Source organism: Orbicella franksi, chromosome 12, assembly GCF_964199315.1.
Source record: "Orbicella franksi chromosome 12, jaOrbFran1.1, whole genome shotgun sequence".
Lineage (NCBI taxonomy): Eukaryota > Metazoa > Cnidaria > Anthozoa > Scleractinia > Merulinidae > Orbicella > Orbicella franksi.
Window position 1 is genome coordinate 18,947,592 of NC_138156.1, and position 20,662 is coordinate 18,968,253.

General features: G+C 37.3%; 3 protein-coding genes across 3 annotated transcripts; 1 reads left to right on the top strand and 2 right to left on the bottom strand.

The window, feature by feature from the left end:
• Nucleotides 1-766: 766 nt before the first annotated feature.
• On the bottom strand, nt 767-5,848 carry LOC145464413 (mitochondrial import inner membrane translocase subunit Tim22-like). Its single transcript, XM_081448292.1, has 4 exons — nt 5,601-5,848; nt 3,057-3,250; nt 2,101-2,173; nt 767-1,275 (listed from the first exon to the last, which is right to left on the bottom strand). Exons 1-4 carry the CDS (start codon nt 5,821-5,823, stop codon nt 1,199-1,201), a joined length of 567 nt encoding a protein of 188 aa, XP_081304418.1. The 5' UTR covers nt 5,824-5,848; the 3' UTR covers nt 767-1,198.
• Nucleotides 5,849-5,896: 48 nt separating this feature from the next.
• LOC145464406 (derlin-2-like) lies at nt 5,897-14,632 on the top strand. Its single transcript, XM_081448283.1, has 7 exons — nt 5,897-6,009; nt 6,131-6,196; nt 6,396-6,469; nt 10,609-10,702; nt 11,120-11,315; nt 11,841-11,931; nt 12,427-14,632. Exons 1-7 carry the CDS (start codon nt 5,917-5,919, stop codon nt 12,551-12,553), a joined length of 741 nt encoding a protein of 246 aa, XP_081304409.1. The 5' UTR covers nt 5,897-5,916; the 3' UTR covers nt 12,554-14,632.
• A 1,706-nt stretch (nt 14,633-16,338) lies between these two features.
• LOC145464414 (vacuolar protein sorting-associated protein 29) lies at nt 16,339-20,650 on the bottom strand. Its single transcript, XM_081448294.1, has 6 exons — nt 20,602-20,650; nt 20,059-20,133; nt 19,134-19,250; nt 18,327-18,434; nt 17,489-17,616; nt 16,339-16,780 (listed from the first exon to the last, which is right to left on the bottom strand). Exons 1-6 carry the CDS (start codon nt 20,602-20,604, stop codon nt 16,660-16,662), a joined length of 552 nt encoding a protein of 183 aa, XP_081304420.1. The 5' UTR covers nt 20,605-20,650; the 3' UTR covers nt 16,339-16,659.
• Nucleotides 20,651-20,662: the final 12 nt, after the last annotated feature.

The window sequence follows — 20,662 nt, forward strand, 5'->3', positions numbered from 1 at the left end:
TCTACAGGTTTTATTCCATTACCAAGATAGGTTCTAGATCTCCAACAAAATGAGGATGTTGCTGTAAAAGTTAACGAGTGTTTTAGCCTGTTGAAGCGCAGATAATTTTCCAAAAATGTGACATACATATCTGAATGTGAAGTTAGTATTGTACTAATAATTATAATCAAAGCTACATACATGTAAACTTGGAAGACGAACATTTACATGCATTTCTTTGTTTCTTGAAACTTTTGATAGTTTCAGCTTACTTGCCTCAGGGGTAAGGGCGTTTGATCTGAACTCTGGCCTCATGGGGTAGGGATATTGATGCCTTTTGATCAGGGTCAATGTCAAATCCCTACCCTTCCCCAGGACCCAAGGGGTGGGGGTCTCAATTGACTAGTGCATTAAAAAGGATGGTGGTATTTGTCAGAAAGTTTGAAGAGAATCCCTAAGAGGTAAAAAGATCCTGTTTTGTGGGCATGGTTTGAAATTTTTTTCACCCCCCTAGAGGTACCAATTCTAAAACAAAACATTATCTCCTGTCATATTTTTTTGGTTTAATACCCTTAAAGGTACCGTGAAAACCACCAATGTGGACCTTTTGAGGATGAACACCCAAGAGCCACCAAAACTGCTTTTTTAACCCGTAAAAAGTACGACAAGCACCCCATCCTTTTAAAATAAGTCCCCTGGGGGACTCATATAGCAGTAATGTTTTATAGTTTATAGCAGCAATGCAAGACCAAAGCGAATGGGAATTACTTTGGACACTTAAGAGAAAACTGCTCCAAATTACTATAAAGGAATCATTCGGTGAAGTTATCTTCAACATTCCAACATCTTTTTACTCGTGCCATCTGATCCACATTTCTTCAAAATCTTCCAAGATTCATCAGTTATCTGGTTACCATTTTCTGCCCTTTACAGCAGTCCCAGTTGATCAGCAATGCCAGATCTGAGTGAACGTCTCTGGTATCCTCTTCCCTTCCTTTTTTGTCAGAAAAACCAAGGTAAAAAATTGTTTGAAGAGAATTACCCCTGGAGAAAATGCTCTCCAAAGCCGACACCTACTTCCTTCAAAGTCTTGATCCACCAGTGGTTACATTTGTCATAAGTGTACTTGGAAGACTTTCAGAATGGAATGTTTGTTTCTGCACTTCCACCACACATTATTTGGATTTTTAGTAGAAAGGCAGCAATTTGAATCCTTGGGTCATCTAAGGTAGTAATCAATAGCAGTAGAAAATGCTGCAAATCCAAGTGCACCCATGACAGCTGCTTTTCCACCAGCTGTAGACAAAAGAAAAAAAAAACTGTCACTTTTAACTCATCCTGATAGATTTGATTGGGTAAAGTACCTTAAATATGGCAAAGCCAAGCATGATTTGTGAGCAAATCAGCACAAAGTGAAACAACAAACTGCAGATCTGCCCATAGGTGATAGCTGGAACATAAAACAAGTAAAGCCCCTGCAAATCCCCTCAATAGCAAACATGTTGTTTATGGTTATCAGAACCACTGACCAAAATTAAATTGAGCGTAACTTAGTGTAAATTCAATTTAATTAGCCAAATTGAAATAACAAGAATGGCTGAAGTGAAAATTGGGAAGGAAAAAGATTGCTAAAATGAACCTTAAAACATTTAGGCTAGGTTTTTCAAGATGCACAAATGATCTGCAGTGATATTAAAATTTTACTTACTGTTTCTACACTACTGCTGCTTGTAAAATCATTATTGTTGTCTGTACATATTTATTAAACACATTTTGTCTAAATTTAAATGCATTTACTTGGATTATTCATGGCCATGTTCTTAGAGTAATGGGAAACAAAGCTCATGGTGAAATGCAAACACTCTAGTAAGAGGTAGGTCTGATGTTCTGTTGATATTTTTAGGAGAAATTAAAGGTAGATGTTGATCATGTTATATGGAGGGGCAGGGCAAAGGTCACAAGATGGTGGACAGTAGAGAAGGAAATGAAATTGATGGGAAAACTCAAAAGGATATGAAAGGATTATATTGCTGCCCTAAATGCCACATGGCGTAATGGGTATGAGTGAATGTGTGTGGTGATCATCTCATAGCTGAACAAAATGAGTACAATGCAACTTGCCTCTGAGCCCAATAAGCCCTCCAGTGATTCCACCTGAAAGTGTTCCATTTTTCCAGTCACTCTTCCCACGAAACTGTAAAATACATATATTACAGTATGCTGAAATGACATACAGCTGGCCACCTAGGCCAAAAGAGCCTACAATGCTATGTATTGAACTTCCATGAAGTGCATAGAGAAGTACAAGGCACAGCTGACTACTTCTCTACGCACTTTCTTGTGTTCTTTGAAATTCGCAATTCCTTACATAACTGAAGGGGCAATCAGGCTTGTTAACTAATCCTTAAATCAAAAAAAAAAAAGTTACAGGTTACAACCAGGGAACTGGTAATAAGGGAAATACGAAATGAATTCTGTAGTTGTAGTCAAATGATGACACTAAATGCAAGTCTAGTGTTGCTCTTGATGGGCATAACAGAAAGAATGAAAGACAAACCTCATTTTACATGCAATTAAACTTAAAGGGTATCAAATAGTGCCTAAGGCATAGTCCAGTGAGGATCAAAAAACAAGGTAAAAGGAAGGCAAATGTTTCTAGTTTCAGTGGCATGAAGTGACTAAGAGTATTTCTGCTCTCCCCTGGATGGGATGCTAGTCCATAGCAAGGTTACCCCTCACAATTAAGTTCACCGGTACCCAATTTTACAGCTAAAGGAGAGAGGCACTGTGAGAGATGTAAAGTCTCTTGTCCAAGAACAAAAACACAATGTTCCTGGCCAGTACTGACTAAAACCCAGTCTGCTTGATCTGGAGCCAAGTGCAGTAACCATGAGGCCACTGTACCACTGATGAAATAACAAATGATTCCTTGTTTGCATGAGAAACAGAATATGTAAATGATTCTGGTACTTGTGGATGAATGCCACCACTGTGCAAACCACTTATTTTGAGACAACTGGCAGCACAGTATTGCATTTTCATACCAAAATTTGCAATAATAACTTACTAAGACTTACAGATTCTACGAGGCATTCTGTTCCAGAAAACATGAGGCCCACAACACCAAAATTTTTGCCATACGACACTGCACGGGACTTCATGTCTTTGAGGATTGCCTTGGCAGACTGATCAGCGACACCAGTCATGGGGTTTGGCATGGAAGAGTCCATTCCAGCTGTGAACAAGCCAAACACAGCACCAAGACCATATCCTGAACAGAATGTAGTAAGAGTGTTTTACACACGAAAAAAACTAATCAAACCTTCCTTCCAATAATGAATTCACTTATTTGATTTCATTATTTGTTTTAATCTTCCACATGTCAACTTTTGATTTCAGTGAATCTGGCTTGACCTGTTGGGCACATGAGAATTTTAAAGTTTCCCTAAGTGATTTCTAGAAAAGGAACAATGGGTGGCCATTGATAGTGTGGCCACAATAAGTGGGGGGGGGGGGGGGGGGGGGGCTCCCGGGTGAAAAGGTTGAGCGTGCACGACTTTTTGTTTGCTTGCCCTGCCAACTTTTTCTTCCTTCTTCTTTCTTCTTTTTTTTTGTACCTAAATTAAGGGGGACGGGGGCCCTTGGCCCCCTGGGCCCCTCCCCTAGATCCGCCACTGTATATGACCCCTAAAAGATACCTCTTTTGAAATGGACAGACAGCTTTTTTAAATCTTTTCTTCAAGTGCAACCCTAAAAGATACTTTTAAGGTTAAAAATGTTAACATTTTGTTTTGAACACCCTAAGTGAGACCAAAAGCCATGATTTATATCCCTAAGCATCCCTGACCTCTTCACATGAGAGTCCCCCCTGAACGAAATCATGTAAATGTCGGACAGCCTATCAAATTTTCTGCAAATTCTACAATCCTGGTCAAAAGTCCTAGGACACTTTGCACTTTTGCCAACATGTGGTCTTTCTGTCCACCTCCCTCTCCCTACTCCAACACAATGTTGACGTTGATTCATCCAAAGTAGGCTCACTATTCCAACATCGCTTTGGGAGGAGAGGGGCTTCAGGGGCATAGCCAGGGGAGGGTTCCAGGGGTTCTGGAACCTCCCCTTTTGGGTTATGAAAATGGATTTTATTTCAAGAGGAAAAAAGTATCGGAACCCCCCTTTTGAAATTCCATGAGACGAGATTTTCGTTTTTGAAGAAGAACAGAAGAAAATCAATTTAAAAAGGCATCACATGCTACATCGCAGGTTACAATATTATACGGTTACATAAATTGGACGGATCATACGAGCCTCCCGTGCCTACTTTCAGCCTTGCTAGTTTCTCTGGAATGAAACCCTGTACAAGCCGCTTTGCAGTACTATGCAGATGGCCCACCATTACCCCAGGTTTTTCATGTGGAACTTTTCCGTTGGCCAGGCAAGTGGCTAAACGTGGATCAAGACCTACCCAGCAGTGCAGTTCAGGCATCAGAAGAATGCAACCATGAATTCTTTCCAAACATACATAAGTTGCTGCGTATCTTATGTACGTTGCCAATTACTCTGCAGAACGTGAGCGATTGTTCAGAACATTGCGGCGACTGAAAACTTATCTGAGGGCGACCATGATCAGTGAGTGAGAGTCTGGACTTGCACCAATGAACATCCATTATGATAGGCAAATTGACATTTGTGCAACAATAGACATTTTTGCACGGAAGCATCCACGGCACCTCCTTCTTTCTGATATTCTAGCTGAGTGAACGGTAAATCACAAGTATACAGCATTTGATGAAGTATGTAATATGTTAAACAACTATTATATTATCCATTTTTAATATTATTACGGTCCATCTCTTCAGGAAGTGAGATTTACAATCCCCTCTTAGAAATGCTAGCTACGTTTGGCGCTGAAATTATTTGAAATTTGTGCTCAGAATCAAGGAAGCACCATTTCTGAAGACCCAAAATTCAAAAATGTTCTGGGGGAGCATGCCCCCGGACACCCCTAGTAAAGAGGGCCTCCAGCATTCAATTGTCAATCAGGCAAGCAATCTACATTAGGAACCCCTCTATGCAAAAAGGCTGGCTACGCCCCTGGGCTTGGAAAATTGAATTATGACTTCCCACTTCAAAGTGATGCGTCACCAGTTGGTATTTGGCCAAGTGTCTCAATGACTTCTGGCCAGGATTGTGCATGCCCAAAAATCAGCATTTGATTGGTGAAACAAAGTATACGGGTTTTACAGTTGTACTGTATGTACGAATACCCAGGATGAAAGAATGAATGAATAAATGAATGAATGACAACTTTATTTAAGTCTCAGTCTTATAGCTGAGCACAAGCGCTCTACTAATTGGGGAGACTAAAATATAAAGTGAAATGTATTCACCTAAGATTGAGTAAAATTAAGAAAATATTAAAATATTAAAATTGAATAAAAAAAACCCACTAATTTGTTGATAAATACTATCATAATATTATCACCTAATACTTATTTAACAACTAATTACATAGATACGAAAGCGAATACGAACGTATTCGCTTTCCGAAGTTTAATATAGCTGCAATAGATTGAAATCTAGCCAACTATCTTATTTCATACTGTGGCAGTTGTCCATACCCACAACTCCGGCCAAAACTGATTTGAACGCACAATTTTCCATCACTCTCTCCACCATGAGTTCCTGTGGAGTTCTAATGACATTTGGGAGCCCAACTGACGGTACGAAAGGAGGTCTTTGTCGTCTTGCTTCTTCAATAGCTGGAATGATCCCACTTAACGGCAACTGCTCAACGTTTGGCACAAAGTTTTGACGCTCGTCTCCGGCTCCAGAATCCGCCATGTTGGATTTCAATGTCAAGTCCCAGACTCCCGCAGGTGAAAGAGAACCGTGAGGCTTGGATTCACTGACGTGTCTTTGAGGAAGATCAACAAAATGGCGTACCAAACGTTTCAGCAAGAATACATGCAAATGCCCGTGGTTACACGGACATATGCGACTGCCTGTGTAGTTACAACTCTTGCAGTGGTGAGGATTTTTTTTCTGGCTGAATTGCTGCCGTTTTTAAGCTGCACGCAGTGAAATGAATATGCCCTCTATGTGAGTTGCACATCCGTGAATCTTCTTCTTTCCTTTTGTTTGCTTATAGCAACTGGAATTGATAACGCCTTTTCAGCTTTATTTTAATCCCGAACTCATATTCCAACGATATCAGGTAAGAAATTTTGTAAATTTAGAAAATAAAAATGTTTCCATAAGATCTAGGAAATTTTACAAGATTCAGCATAGTATGATTTCTTTATTTTGTTGCTTACTTTGATATTTTAGGTGCAAAATTTAAGCTTAAAGTTAAGATAATATGAACAAAAAGAAGGACATTTACTAACTTTTGTTTGTTTGTTTGTTTTTTCCAGCTTTGGAGACTGATTACCAATTTTTTGTTCTTTGGAACAATTGGATTTAATTTCTTCTTCAATATGATTTTCACGTATCTTTTTAATATTGAAGTAAATTATGTTCTTGAAGTTACTTATAAAATATTATCTATCATGTTCTACGGACGGGTGACAAGTGTATAGTCAGTACCACCAAATTCTCTGTACCAATTTTGAAATGAATGTATGATAATAAGAAAGGAGAATTAAGATTTTAAAGTGGTGCTATGACGAAAATCGCATCTTTCCCATGTAAGCCATTTTAAAACATAGACAAGTGAAATAGTCTGTACAACAAGAAAAATGCTTTTTACTCTATTCAAATATCTCTTTTTGTTTTTTTTGTTTTTTTTATTTGCAATAACACAAGGGAAACCAATGCTTACTTACATCCCTAACTCTATTTACATTATATTGCTCTAATTATTTACACTATTTAAATTACAATATCTAAACGACTTACATTACTAACAAATACAGTTACACGACTTACACAATTAAGAAATACAGTGACGACAAGGGGCAAAGAAAAAAAAAACTGAGAAGAAAAATAGCTAGTTATCATTACAGCTTGAGGTTGTAGTACAGAAACATAAAAAACAGACCAAAGGCATGTGGTACATTAAAAGTAAAACGAGTTATGCATCTGACAGGAGATTAGAAATAGATTAATGGGTAGGAGATAGATAACCCTACAGAAAATATAATCTAAAATATTAATTAAATCCTCATATATCCTGTAAGAGGTTTCCATTTCTTTGTGTCTCCACTTTTTGTTTCTATTTCATATTGTGATTTTAGTGTGCATATGAAAAGCGTAAGATTTGGACGATCATCTTTTGTTTTGGCGAGCCATATGTGATATCGTGCTAAGAGAAAGCAGTAATTTATAAGGAGCGCAAATTGAGAGATATCTGGCCTCAGACCCAAAGCAGTAATATTTGTCAAAGCATAATCTCTAGGAAGTAAATTTAAGTTTTTCAGCCATTCAGTAAGTTTATTCCAAAAGTGAGATGTTTGGCGACATGACCAAAAAAGATGAATTATTGACTCAGAGGAGGTGTGACAAAAACTGCACTTTTCATCGCCCTGTAGACCTATTCTAAATAAAAAGTTATTGGTTGGTACACGTCTATGTAAGAATTTAAACTGAAACTCTATCAGCTTAGTGTTCTTTGTGCATTTTTTAGCTAAAAGATAGGCAGCATTCCAATTTATGTTGTCATTTATTGGTAGGCCACAATCCTCTAGCCACTTCTTTTGACTTGACTCTGGGGTTAAACTCTTGTTACTAATCAGTTTTTTATATATTATTGTAGTTGCTTTTTTGACCTGCAAAATTCTTGTTGTAAGTGGCTCATATTCGTAGTCGGTTTTCTGTAAATCTTGAAAATTAGAATCAGTCCAAAGAGACTTTACAGCCGATATTAATCCGTAGAAGCTTAGAGGGCGAGGGTCTATTTCATACTTACAGCGGAAATCATTTAACGAGAGAAAGTTGTTGTCCAGTCCTAAAAGATGTTTCACCCGAGTTATTCCCTTAGTGAACCAATTTTTTAATAAAACTGTTTTGTTGGCTATCTTTATTAGGGAGTTATGCCAAAGTTGTTGATCCAGAAAGTGATCTTTCGATGTTATTTCAGGTTCAAAGTTAACTTCTGCCCAGATTCCTAACAGTTCTTTTAAAAAGGCATCCGAAGTTGTTATTGTCGATAAGGTGTCTCTAACGTTGAGGTTGTAGGAAAAAAAGTTTTGACAGCCATATTTTTTTAGGGTTATATCAAAAAAGATTTTCCATTTTCCCTTATTGTTGTTATCTAAATATTTTTTAATCCATGTGGTTTTGAGGGATTTATTGAAGGAAATAATATCGATCATTTTTTATTATATCTCTTTTTGTTCCAGAGATATAAAGTTTTTAAAATAAATGACTTAAAGCCAAGTGATGATGTCATAAACTAAACCAGTATGATGAACAAAGATATCTCAGCCAATTTGTGTTTGAAATGTTTGATATTTTGCAGTAAGATTGAACTAGAGGTGCTCCACAATATGAGCTTAACATTTACCATGGCATCATACTGGAACAGACTTCCCCAATATTAAAGGTTTTTCTGGCCACCTTGTGCATTCCATATTGATATTTGCCAATGGTACCTCATTTGCATGATCTAGCTAACATATATATATTTTAGGTAGAGTTCATGGCCTTCTTTTTTTTGAACTTAAAATCACTAAAATATTGAAATCAGATTGGACAAGACTGGAAAAGAAAGGGTTACCATGGGAATGGAAATTTTTATAGCCGTAGGTGTGTTGCATGTAAAACTATTTGCCTACCAAGTTTCAATAGTTTATACTGCAAATTGACCAAGATAGCTCTATTCATATACTTGAAGTAATATTTGGTTGAGTGTATGACGTCATCAGTGATCTCATTTGTATATTTTACACATTTTTCAAACTTTAAATATCGCTGGAACCAATACAGATATTCACAAAGGATAAACTGTCTTTTAAATCTTTTGTATAATTCTGTGCGATAAACCTAAAAATTTAAAGGGCTAAAAATTTTGTCATAGTACAGGGCTAGACACTAACAGTAGCCAACTAGCCACAGACTAGTAGAAATTTAGTTTTGGCTAGTAGGTTTTCGATTTCCACTAGCCACTTTGGCTAGTCAACAAAATGAAATTGGCTGAACTAGTTTGTCTTCTTCAAGGAAGACAAACACAAAATTTACACTGTTCTCAGAAATAAAGTCAGAATTTCATTGTGGACATATCATGGTACCGGGCATGTGCTGTTCAACATGTATGTCTACTTTTCGCTGTGTGGTACGTAAATGGAGAACTGAACATGTTAATTTTGTTGAAAGAAATATTTGACAAACTAGACAGCATTTTCTGAAAGCACGCATCAATGCTCTGTTTTTGTTATGAAAATTTTTTCATGCGCAAAATAGTGCGGAACTGTAAGGGATAACATTTTATTTAGCGTAACAATATATACAGGATTTGTCATGTATGCATACTTACAAGCTTACCACCACAGAAATAATTAGGTGAGAAAGATTTATTTCCTTCGACATTTAAATCAGCCTTTTTTAGCAGTGGAATTTCACCAGCAACAATTTACAGTATCGTTCACAAAGTTGTTTTGCTTTTGAAACATTTCTACAGCACCTGTCTCTGAAGAAGTCTCGATAATTTTTACAGTGACTTCTTGGGGGTCTCGATATTTTTCCAAGGAAGTTTCAGAGAAAAACAGAGTCCTGACAGTCTTTTCGGGAACTGGAACTTTTTTGAAACTAGTTTAAGTACAGTATAATTACCAACATTATGTATTAGAGAGAGTCGTTTGCGTTGTGCTTTCAAGTTTTGCTAGTACATTCTGCTGTTATTGGACCTACCTGAAATTTTCGCGACACATTAATTTTGCGAATTTTGCAATTCAAAAAAAAAAATCACGAAATTAAAGTGACGTGAATAAGTAAGTGTCAGGAACATAACACATTATGTTACTGTTGACATATAGTCCCGCCATTGCGTTTTTGTTACTTTTGACGTTGTTGTACCTTTGATAAAGTCAGTTTAGTAAATTCAAAGACATGTTTAAGTAACGTTGCAAAGGAAACAAATTTTGTGTTACTCAAAAATGCAAAGGTAAAGTGCTTCAAAATACAGATTTTTGCAAAATTGCGAATTTAAGTGTCTCAAAATCTGCACACCCTCAAATTGTGAAATAAACGTGTTGTGGAAATTTCATGTAACAAAGTAGCCAACCTCAACACTTGGCTAGTGAAAAAATGCTTTTGGCTACTAACATCTAAGTAGTCACTAGCCACTTGTCAAGCCCTGATAGTAGCACTTTAACACTGCAGGTTTGACATAATAGCACCACTCACAAATTTACCCTCAGTAATGGTCCCAGCCACACAGATAACTAAAGATAACTTCAGCCTTGTGATGAAATATATGTTATTAAGCATTTCGCAAGCCTTAAAGTTGTCTCTCCCGATTTATCTTTGACAAGGGTTGCCTGGAACTACCCCTTGTCTATGTTGGCAAACATTTAAGCCTATCAAGGATGCTTACAATGCTTAAGCATGTAATTTGTCATATATTGTTGTTGTGACTATCTTGGAAGTGGATCATATGTTCAATTGTAAACCTTCCTTAGCACTGGCCAGATACCGTTATTGCAGGATGTTAGAAGAAGGCTCGTTCCGGGGACGAACAGCAGACTTTGTGTTTATGTTCATTTTTGGTGGAGCAATCATGACTGTATCCTTTCTTAGGAATGAATAAGTTTAAGTCAGCCTTCTGTGACTGGGGAAATCAAGCTCCAGATAAACTGGCAGACAGATAGCTGGTGCCCACTCTCTTTGTAGACCCCTCACAGTTTCCACTGTGAGCAGTTCCGTTATACCACTTTCTCTTGATTTCATTACCCATATTAAAGGCTAGTAGACCCTTGAGTACCAATGAAAAACTCATTCTAGGAAAGATCAATCCAATAATTTAGTAGGATGTTATCAACTTCCAATCAGTGTCACTAAATTCTAGTGAAAAGCTTGTGAATTGAGTTTTTCATTTATTTCAGTCTCCTAAGACAAATTAACACCAGCAAAGCATCTTAACTCCTTTCAATTTTCTATCACTACATACTTGAGAGCATTTTCTTTGACCTTTTGTGCTCAGATAATTGCCTTGTTTGTCAACTTAGTTTTCCTAGGTCAGGCTTTCACGATTATGCTGGTGTACATTTGGAGCCGAAGAAATCCTTTTGTGCGGATGAACTTTTTTGGTCTTTTAACATTCAAAGCTCCTTTCTTGCCCTGGGTGCTGTTTGGTTTCTCCCTTATGCTGGGAAATTCTGTCATGGTCGATCTTATAGGTAAATTATTAATAGGTTATTACTGTGTGAGTCAAAAAACTGTGAACACTTCTGACAGGTCAGTTGTGTACTGACCAATCACAATGAAGTTCAGGACAGGCAAGCAAACGTGATTACTGCAAACCAAATTACGGTTGCTGTTTGCCTTTTAGCTTTCGTGTGCCTATTTGGCTTTTTCCTTGCTACACAGTCAGTAACATTTCAAAATATTTCTGGTGTTGATGGTTTTCTGAGTTTCACAAAAAATTATAATTGTTCAGTTCCAGAAAATATCCTTACTCCCCCCACAGAAGGGATTGGAATTTCCTGGGGGGGTGGGTGGTTCTGTGAGACCAAAAAATTTAAAGAAAATGTATGAAGCTCAATCAGAATTTCCAGAGGGGTGGGGTGACTTAGAAAAAATCCCTTCCGTGGGGTAGGTATGGATATTTTCTGGAACTACACATTGCTTATTTAATTATTTTGTCTTCATCCCTTGCTTGATTACTGGCATGTTTGTCACTCTGACTGCACATGTCTTTGCAGGTATTGCAGTGGGTCATGTCTATTATTTCTTGGAGGATGTGTTTCCAGAGCAGCCAGGTGGTTTTAGGATACTCAAGACTCCAGGAATTATGTAAGAATATAAGAAGCCACTGGTTGAAACCCACTATAAATATCCTTGATTTCAATAAGCCATTTCCGAGTTGCCTTTTGCCTCTGTCAGTGTCAAAAAGAGTCTTTGTGCAAAACCATTCTTATGGAAAACATACATGTGTTCCGCCTTCATGTTCATCACATATCAGACGCATCTTGAAACAGAGGTGCATTGTACTGGGAAATGACCTATTTGTTAAGTGACATAATTAATTACATCAATCAGTGGATAAATCAATCAATTGGCAATCACTCAATCAGCAATCAGTCAATCAATTAATCAATTGGCAATCAGTCAAAGGTGTAAAACTGCATGTTTCAATTTTAACAGTCTTGCCAAAATTGATGGACTGTTTAAAGTCTTGGCATTTTAGACCTTCAAATGGGAATTATATAAGAGTCTAATTTCAACAGTTTTGCATTTAAATACATTAGGTAAAATTTAACAAAGTTATTTCCAAATTATTGATTGCAGGAAAGCTATCTTTGATGCAGCTCCTGAGGACCCTAACTACCAGCCTCTGCCAGAAGAAGACAGGCCTGGGGGGTTCAACTGGGGTGATGGACAGAGAGTGGGTCAAGCTGTTGAGCATGAGGATTGACTGCAGTGATGATTATAACTAAGCAACTTTTCATAGCCTCAGTTTTTGCACAGTAAATTATTTTCCTTATCTCACACCCAGATCTTCGTATTCTTCAGGACAGAACATCTGGTAAAATCTAATTTGAGCATGTAATCATGTCTCAGGAATGAAGGCTTGGTAATTTAGAGAGAAATGTTTACTAAGGCAAGGTTCTCCAGTGACTATCAGTTTTGGTATTTAACACCACTGAAAGTTATAGTCAAGTCAATTCCTGTGGCCAGGAAAATGATGGCATAGAAAATGTTTTTCTCCAGCTCATGTTCTTTCCATGCCATTGCGCAGAATAATCCTGGGGTAGTTTGTTACTCCTATAGTATGTAGAAGCAGAATACAGGGGAGTTTTTGCTTCAGAGTATGGGTCTCTCATGGGAGTAAGGATGTGCAGAGTAGTCAGCTGAAGTGCAGGTTATAACTTTACAACCAAAAATAGTTTGATAGCAATAAATAATATTGCCCAGTTTGTGCAAAAATTGGTTGTCAAGTGCCATATATTTCATGTTAAAAACAAAGGAATGCAAAGAAATACAAAACTTTAGAGCATCACTAGACAAGTACACCTAATAGAATTAAAACTGTTATTTTCAAGCACTGTTCTAGTATGTACTAGATAAAAATTAAGCTGAGTTAGAAGCTGCTATTAATGAAATAAATACAAAATAATGTAGAACTATTAATATTTATTTTAGAGAATATATTTAATATCTAAATTTGGTTTCACTGTAATGTTAATCATCTGTTAGTATAGGTTTGATGGGCTGCAATTGTGTACAGCACTTTGGGATGTTGCATTTTAATGGGACAGTGCAGTCTGTTCAAAGATGATAATATATGACCTACCAAAACAAGAATTATTGAAGAGAACATTCCCATTAGGGTGCTTTCATGGAAATTCCTGAGAGGAAGGGGTTTTAACTGGCAGGGACTCTCATGTAAAAAAGGACAGGGGTGCTTGTTGTACCTTTGAGGGGTTAAAAAAGTGGTTTTGGTACCTCCTTGGGTGTTCAGCCTCAAAAGGTCCACAGCAGAAGCTTCTGCAGTATCTTTTGGGGTACTGATCCGAAAAAAAAAAATTAAAAAATGACAGATTATTTTAGTACCTTGTAGGGGTGAAAAAAATTTCAAGCCACACCCACAAAACAGGATCTTGATACCTCTTATGGGTTCTTTTCAAAATTTCCGATGTGCACCCCACCCTTTTGATGTGGGAGTCCCCCCCAGGGGTTTTGAAAGCTAAAATTTTAAAGGGAAATATTGTTAAACTATAAACTCCAGTGGAATGGAGAGCAGAGGAGGGTTGTTTAAACTGAAAAAACCTTTGTGTGTTCTATGGGTTTTTCTGAGAGCAACATACCTTCAAATATGGTTCACTTTTATAATAATTATTAGTAACATTCATATATTATGGCCATTCTTCTCAGTTCAACAGTAAACAATGCTTTTAAAAAAAGAGACAAGCAGATTGCTACTCTGCATACAGTCACCTTTTTCTCTTAAGGTCTACCTAGCATTTTTCCTTGCAAATGTGAATGCCGAAAGGGGTAATATGGGTTAGAAGGGGTGCCACACCTTTGCCTCATTCCAATCTCTTCTCATTTTATATCTCCCTTCATACTCTCTTCCTGATTTTGCAGAGGAAAACAGACACCAAGCAGTCTAACAACTAAATCTCTCAACCAAGGATTTATATTGTAATTGGCTTTCAAACCACCACATCATCTTGTTTACTTGACTTGTGTTTTATGCTCTTTGTGTTTTTTCTTTAACAAACTGATGTTTAGACTTGTTGCTATTTTGTAGACTGGCCTGATTATAATATGGTCATTATGCAGCAGCATAAATTTAATTTCCAAGCAAATTGTGAATTTTTGCAGGAAAGGGTAGGTGGGGAGATTCACGCACCTGACAGGTATTATTTTGAAGGGTGTAAGCCTAATCCACTGTTTGATTCATAACTGCAATGTATATTAGTCTGGAAATGCCTTCACATATGTACAATTCAGTAAAGAAATAATAAAGTATTCATAATTATTCCATAAATCAATGCAAGGCTATTCTTGACATTACAAATTATCACTGGTGAAGTCAAGTGTTATCCCCTAGTTTTTATTATTATTATTATTATTATTATTATTATTATTATTATTATTATTATTATTATTATTATTATTATTATTATTATTATTATTATTTTGTATTCTCTTGTTCAGCATTTGCTGAAACAGAACTGGATATTATAAACAGAGCTGTTGTTGAGTTTTAGGTTGCAATTGTTGCCTTAATTGTCACACCTACAACAAACATCAAGGACCCATAGAGCATACTCAGCAGAAATAGGTGTTGAGGGTTACGGTCCTTTATGGATAGCTCTGATTTGCATATGCTCAATTACCAGCCACTGTTGGCAGGGAGGAACGTGTACCCGACTAGAGAGCAGCAGAAAACAAGCCTATGATTTGTAGGCTACCAACAGTTTTGAACACAAACAACTACTAAACGTAAATTTTTTGATAAAATGACCAAGGTGTCAAAAACAGAGATGACCCACGATAATATTGTGTGAAAAAATGGCTTCATTTGCCTTGACAGACATACATGTTTAGTCATCCTTGGCAAGTCTTTGTTTACTTTTATTGCTATTTAGTAAGCAGATGACTTGCCAGGAGCCTTGCACATTTCATGCCCTTAGTGTTTTTCTTTACCAAATTGATGTTTAGACTTACTGTCATTTTGGAGTTTGGTGTGATTATGAGATGACCATAAAGCAGCAGCTTAAATTAGTTTCAAAGCAAAATGTGAATTTTTGCAGGAAACGATTGGTGGGAAGATTCATGTACCTACTAAAGGTATTATTTTGAAAGGTATAAGTGGGCAATGCTAGTGTGAATGAAAGGTAACTTGCCCAGCAGGAAAATCTACTTGTCCCAGATGTCTAGACAGCCCTTTTTTCAACCCCTGCCTTGGATATTGTCTGTTACTCAAAGCTTGCCATTTTCTTCAAGCTTCACTTACAGAAAACTGTTCACTTATCAGAACAGATACTGTCATTTTCATCCCCACAGGAAAACATCCATACCATGTGCATCTCTATTCTACAGAGACTGTCACATAGCCTCCTGTGTGAAGATCCTTATTCTTTTCTCGGAAAAAGTTTGGAGAAGGGGGGAATTTGGCAAGCAAGTGAAATAAGAAGAGAATGACCCTGCACTTACAATATTATGGATTGTCATGGGTAGATTTTCCCCTCCCTCCCTTACTTGTCTAATTTGCTCTCTTTTAATTTGCCATGTCACAGTTTAGTCCACCTACTTGACTACAGACAAAAAATAATGTATGGTATGTTTTGAGGGGTGAGTATTTATAAAATAAGAGGCAAACTAGTAACTTCCACTTTTCAAAAGTTTTTTAAAATAAAATGCTTTAATTTGACAAAACATGGTTGAATAGCATACTTGTCAATATACATACAAATATGAACATCATTATCCATATCATTGTCTCTGATGTTCATTGGCCTGAACATGACAATCAGTGTACTGTGACACCAGCAACCAAGTGCAGGCTTGGATCATTGGTATAGCTTACTGAGCAGACAGTTATAATTTTAACTGCTCGGTTCCTGCCTCTAACAAATTCACCATTTTTAAAACAATATTGATCAGTGAACTATTTTGTTCGACTTTTGGAAAGGGCACATCTTAGTGAATAGAGGCTTCATAAGAGAGACAATAACTAAACGCTGTATTAAGGGAAGGGAACTTTATTTAAGGTAAGGGTTTTATAAAAGAAACTAAAGAGAGTGTGCATTTTTGAGATCATATGAACTAAGTTAATCATTATTTGGTATAATTATAAAATCAAAGTAACTTTATTCCGTAAAGTGAACAAGAGTAGCTTACACACCTGTGGTCTTTCCATTGATTTCTTTGTACAGCAATGACAGAATATAATTGCAATCTTTTCAAGTTACCTTTCTCTATGACTTCTTGTTAAAAACTACTTGACATCATTATAGTATTATGGAGACTTAAAAAGTGAATACAAATGTTAATGACAGAAATATTAATTTATACAGGTTTCTTGTATTCAATTCTCTCCACCTTTACATCATCCTTAATCAGCTGATAGACGTAAGTGACAATTGTACCAGCTTGAATATCCATCAACACAAAGGAAGGTACAATGTCGCTGAAGGAGAAAACAAGTATTTGAAGTCAATTATGTGTTTTTACAGGTACATTAATGCTACCAAATATTGTAATACCTTTTAGTGCACAATTTCAAAGGAAGACACCCAAGATAGTTTGTGTTATTAATTTTGCAAGTGACATGGATCTTGGCTATGCAAGGCACCCTTCCAAATAAAAGATTTCGGAACTGATTATTCTCTATTAGGGGTAAACATGAACTGCAGCAACGTACCCCAAAAATGGATTCTGGCATATTTTAGGGGCCATACTCAAAATTTCCAAAACATATCCTGTGAGTTTTACGTGATTACCTACCCCACTAGACTAATCATCATCATCATCATCATTCATTTGCCACAACATGTTATATGACAAATCATGTTATTATACATTACCATACCCAAATTCCCAACTAGCCAATCAGAAGCTGTGTCTATTGTCCTTAAATCCAGCAACATCAAGTAACTAACCTGATATGGCTATGAAAACAGGCTCACTTAGCCAAATTTTGGTACAGAAAATACCTAATCATACCTCTTTGGCATGCTTTGGCAGCATATCACATTCATTTGGTTGAGCCATGGGTATTTTGGATTGACAACGTCTTGCCAAAATATGAACCATGGCTCAACCAAACTTGCCTGAAATGCAGCCGAGGCATGTAATCATAAAGGTACGATAAGGTATAAGTACATCATGAGTTTACCTTTGGAGTGGATTAAAGGCTCCAGTTGCCGAGCCAGGGTTTATGTAAAACCTTCCCTCGTGTTCATATGCAGCAAACTTGTGTGTGTGACCATAGATTAGAATGTCAACATCAAGCTGACGCTGAAGCTAAACAGAACAATATCAACTATCACTAAACTGCAAATACCAACTAGGGTGTGTTCCTTTGGGATGATCCAAGATTACTCGGATCATGTTGCATCAAAGAACTAATGAATCAACCCTAGGCAGAAGCCCAAGCTGAATTTTTATGCAGTCTTATATATGTACCAGTAAGTCATTCAGGAATTTGTTTGGATCTCATTTTAAAACAATTGCAAAAGAAACTGTCACATGACTGTAATGTGTTATTCCAGAATATAACCGATACCCCTCGCATGGAAAACTTTTTTGTTTGAACCTCCCTACCCCCCTGGAAATTCCAGCTTACCTTCATACTTCCTTTAAAATTTTTAATTAGCTTTTGAAATTCCCTTCCTCATTAGAATTTCTGTTAACCTTCCTTGGGGTGGGTATGGATATTTTGTGGAACAACACAGGTAACAAATCTCCTTTTTGTTTGGCCCATGTTAAAACATTCACAAGGGTTTCAGGTGTTTGGCAGAAATATAAATGGCTATTACAGGCAGGCAAATCATTTTGAACTGAACATTTCCTGAAAATTGTCGAACCAGGTGGACAAAATTGTTTTCACAGACAGTCTATTTGTCATGTGAGCAGTGCTTAGTGAAGCCCTTGCTTTCACTGAGAAGATGACATGTGCAGTAATTTTGATACCATAAATGCTAAGGGTGGACTTCTCACTAAAACTCACTCACCATAGCAAGGGCCTCAGGGTCTCCCCATGGAACAACCTGATGACCATGACACACTCCTATCCTAAACTGACCAACGTTTACTACCTTCTGTTCAGGATACGCTAAATTCTGGAACAAAACAAATTTAATGATGAACATTATACTGCAGTGATAGAAGGTGATCTAGCTAAACTAGTCTTCAAATGAAGTAGAATCTCAAAAGTGGTTAAAAGTTATTTAATTTGAGAGGGGTATATTTGTTAGTACATTTGTTTTTTAACACACTTTACTGTAAATATCTTCCTAAAAGATGGATAATCTATCAGTGGACACAGGATATTAAGCGAGTGTTCAAAACCTGATGATATATAAACAATAGCCTCTATCTGGCACAAAAATGTACTTGTGTATTGGTCCACAGACATTGTCTGTTCCGATAAGTGAATAGCTTTCCAAGAGCATAGCTCGAGGAAAACTGTGAGCTTTTAGGAACAGATAATGTTCAATGAAAAAATTATATCCAAGCATATTTTCGTGCCAAATGGAGGCAAATGTGTTTATTATCTTTCAAACATTTTTCACAACACACAAAGTTTTGAAAACTGGGGATAATCACTCAGATATTCCCCAGTTTCAGCTGGGGAATATTCAGTCATGCGATGTATTTAGACCAATCCGCCCGTGTGAAAATACTTGACGGATTATAATCCAATTTATCATTATGTAGACATGAGTGTTTAAATTATTGGAAAGTACACTACTTGTATGTCATGCTAGGACCTTGCTAAAATGGCAGGAAAAGACACATGCATTGTTGGATCAAACTACCTCATCAAAGTCTCCTCTGACAACATGGACATCACTAGCCAATGTCTTAAGGTAATCATATGAATCTTTTGTACAGAGATTTCCAGTGCAAAGAATGTGTTGTATTTTTCCTGGTACCTGTGGAGGAATAACAGTGACGTGGCCTGTTAAGTTTAAGTGACAGCTACTGAATTTTCAAACAACCTAGAAATCCTTAATTAATCACATGTGCTTGATGTTTACTGAAAAGACTGCTAACATTCTTAAAACAGACTTAACAATGACACAATCGATGGATCAGAGCCTTTAGATTGCGCAGTCTGGATTTAAGTCCTTGCTGGTCTCTCTCTGCTATGTTCTTGGGTACAACATTCATTGTACTCAGTGCTTGTTAGGACGACCTGAGACCAGTGCGCTTCACGTGTGAGGATCACGCCTTTCGAATAGGGAAGAAAAAACAACTGTTTTGCAGTCTAGCTGAGGGTATTCTGACTAGCCTACCCTTGTAGGGTTAGTAAGATTTACTCCAAAAAAAACTTCATGCTATGGAACATTAGGTAAGAGAGAGTCTACATCAGACCAGTGGATCCGAAATGCAGTTGGAGCTTATCCTGATTTCTGTAGCATGAAGTGACTAGGAGTATTTCTACTCCCCCTAGATGGGATATAAGTCTATCACAGGGTTACCCCCTAGCATTACATTTGCTAGTACCTATTTATATTCCTGGGTGGAGAGACACTGTGAGTGCAAAGAGTCTTGCCGAAGAGCACAACATAATGACCCAGGCCAAAGCTTGAACCTGAACTGCTCAATCTGGAGTCTGGCACCCTAACCATTGTGTGCGCCTCCACGTGCTATGGAAACTAGCCAACCAGACTAACTACTGGTCTGGTAGGAAAACCTAGGCTTTACAACAGACTAAAATCCTTGTGCAGTTTCACTTACCAACAACTTCTTGAACTTTGCAGGCAAACTGTGTTGCCGATGTGGGATGTGAAGATCTCCAAGTACAAGGACAAGCTGTAATAGAAATAGGGATTGTTCAACAGGTTTTTATTTGTGTAACAGGGTGCTGTTAGCAAGGAAATCATTAGTTCTACTCAAAACTAAAAATTACCCCTGGCCTATCACCTTGTCCCAGGGGTATCTAGCTTATATTCTCCCTAGAGCCCACCCCAATTTTCTTTCCCCGCAATATGGAACAAATAAAGTGGCGTGCAATATTTCAAATTATGCTATACTAAGTTCACTGCGCAACTGAAATTTTTACGAAGAAACTCTACAACGGAGGAAAGATGTTTAAACAGTGACAACGAGATTGGCGGGTTTTTACACGTTGTTGTGCGGAATAGAAATATGCTGTAACGAGAACCAACGAGCCACAACATATCAGCTTACTAAAAAAGTGAAAGATAAAACGGTTTCTTTGGAGCGACAGAAAGAAAGATTAAGGAATAATTTCCCTTTCCATACACACAAACGACTCACCATCTTTTCCCTGATCTTGTGATAGTTCGCGATCGAAGTGTACCAACCTTTTCCGTGAAGG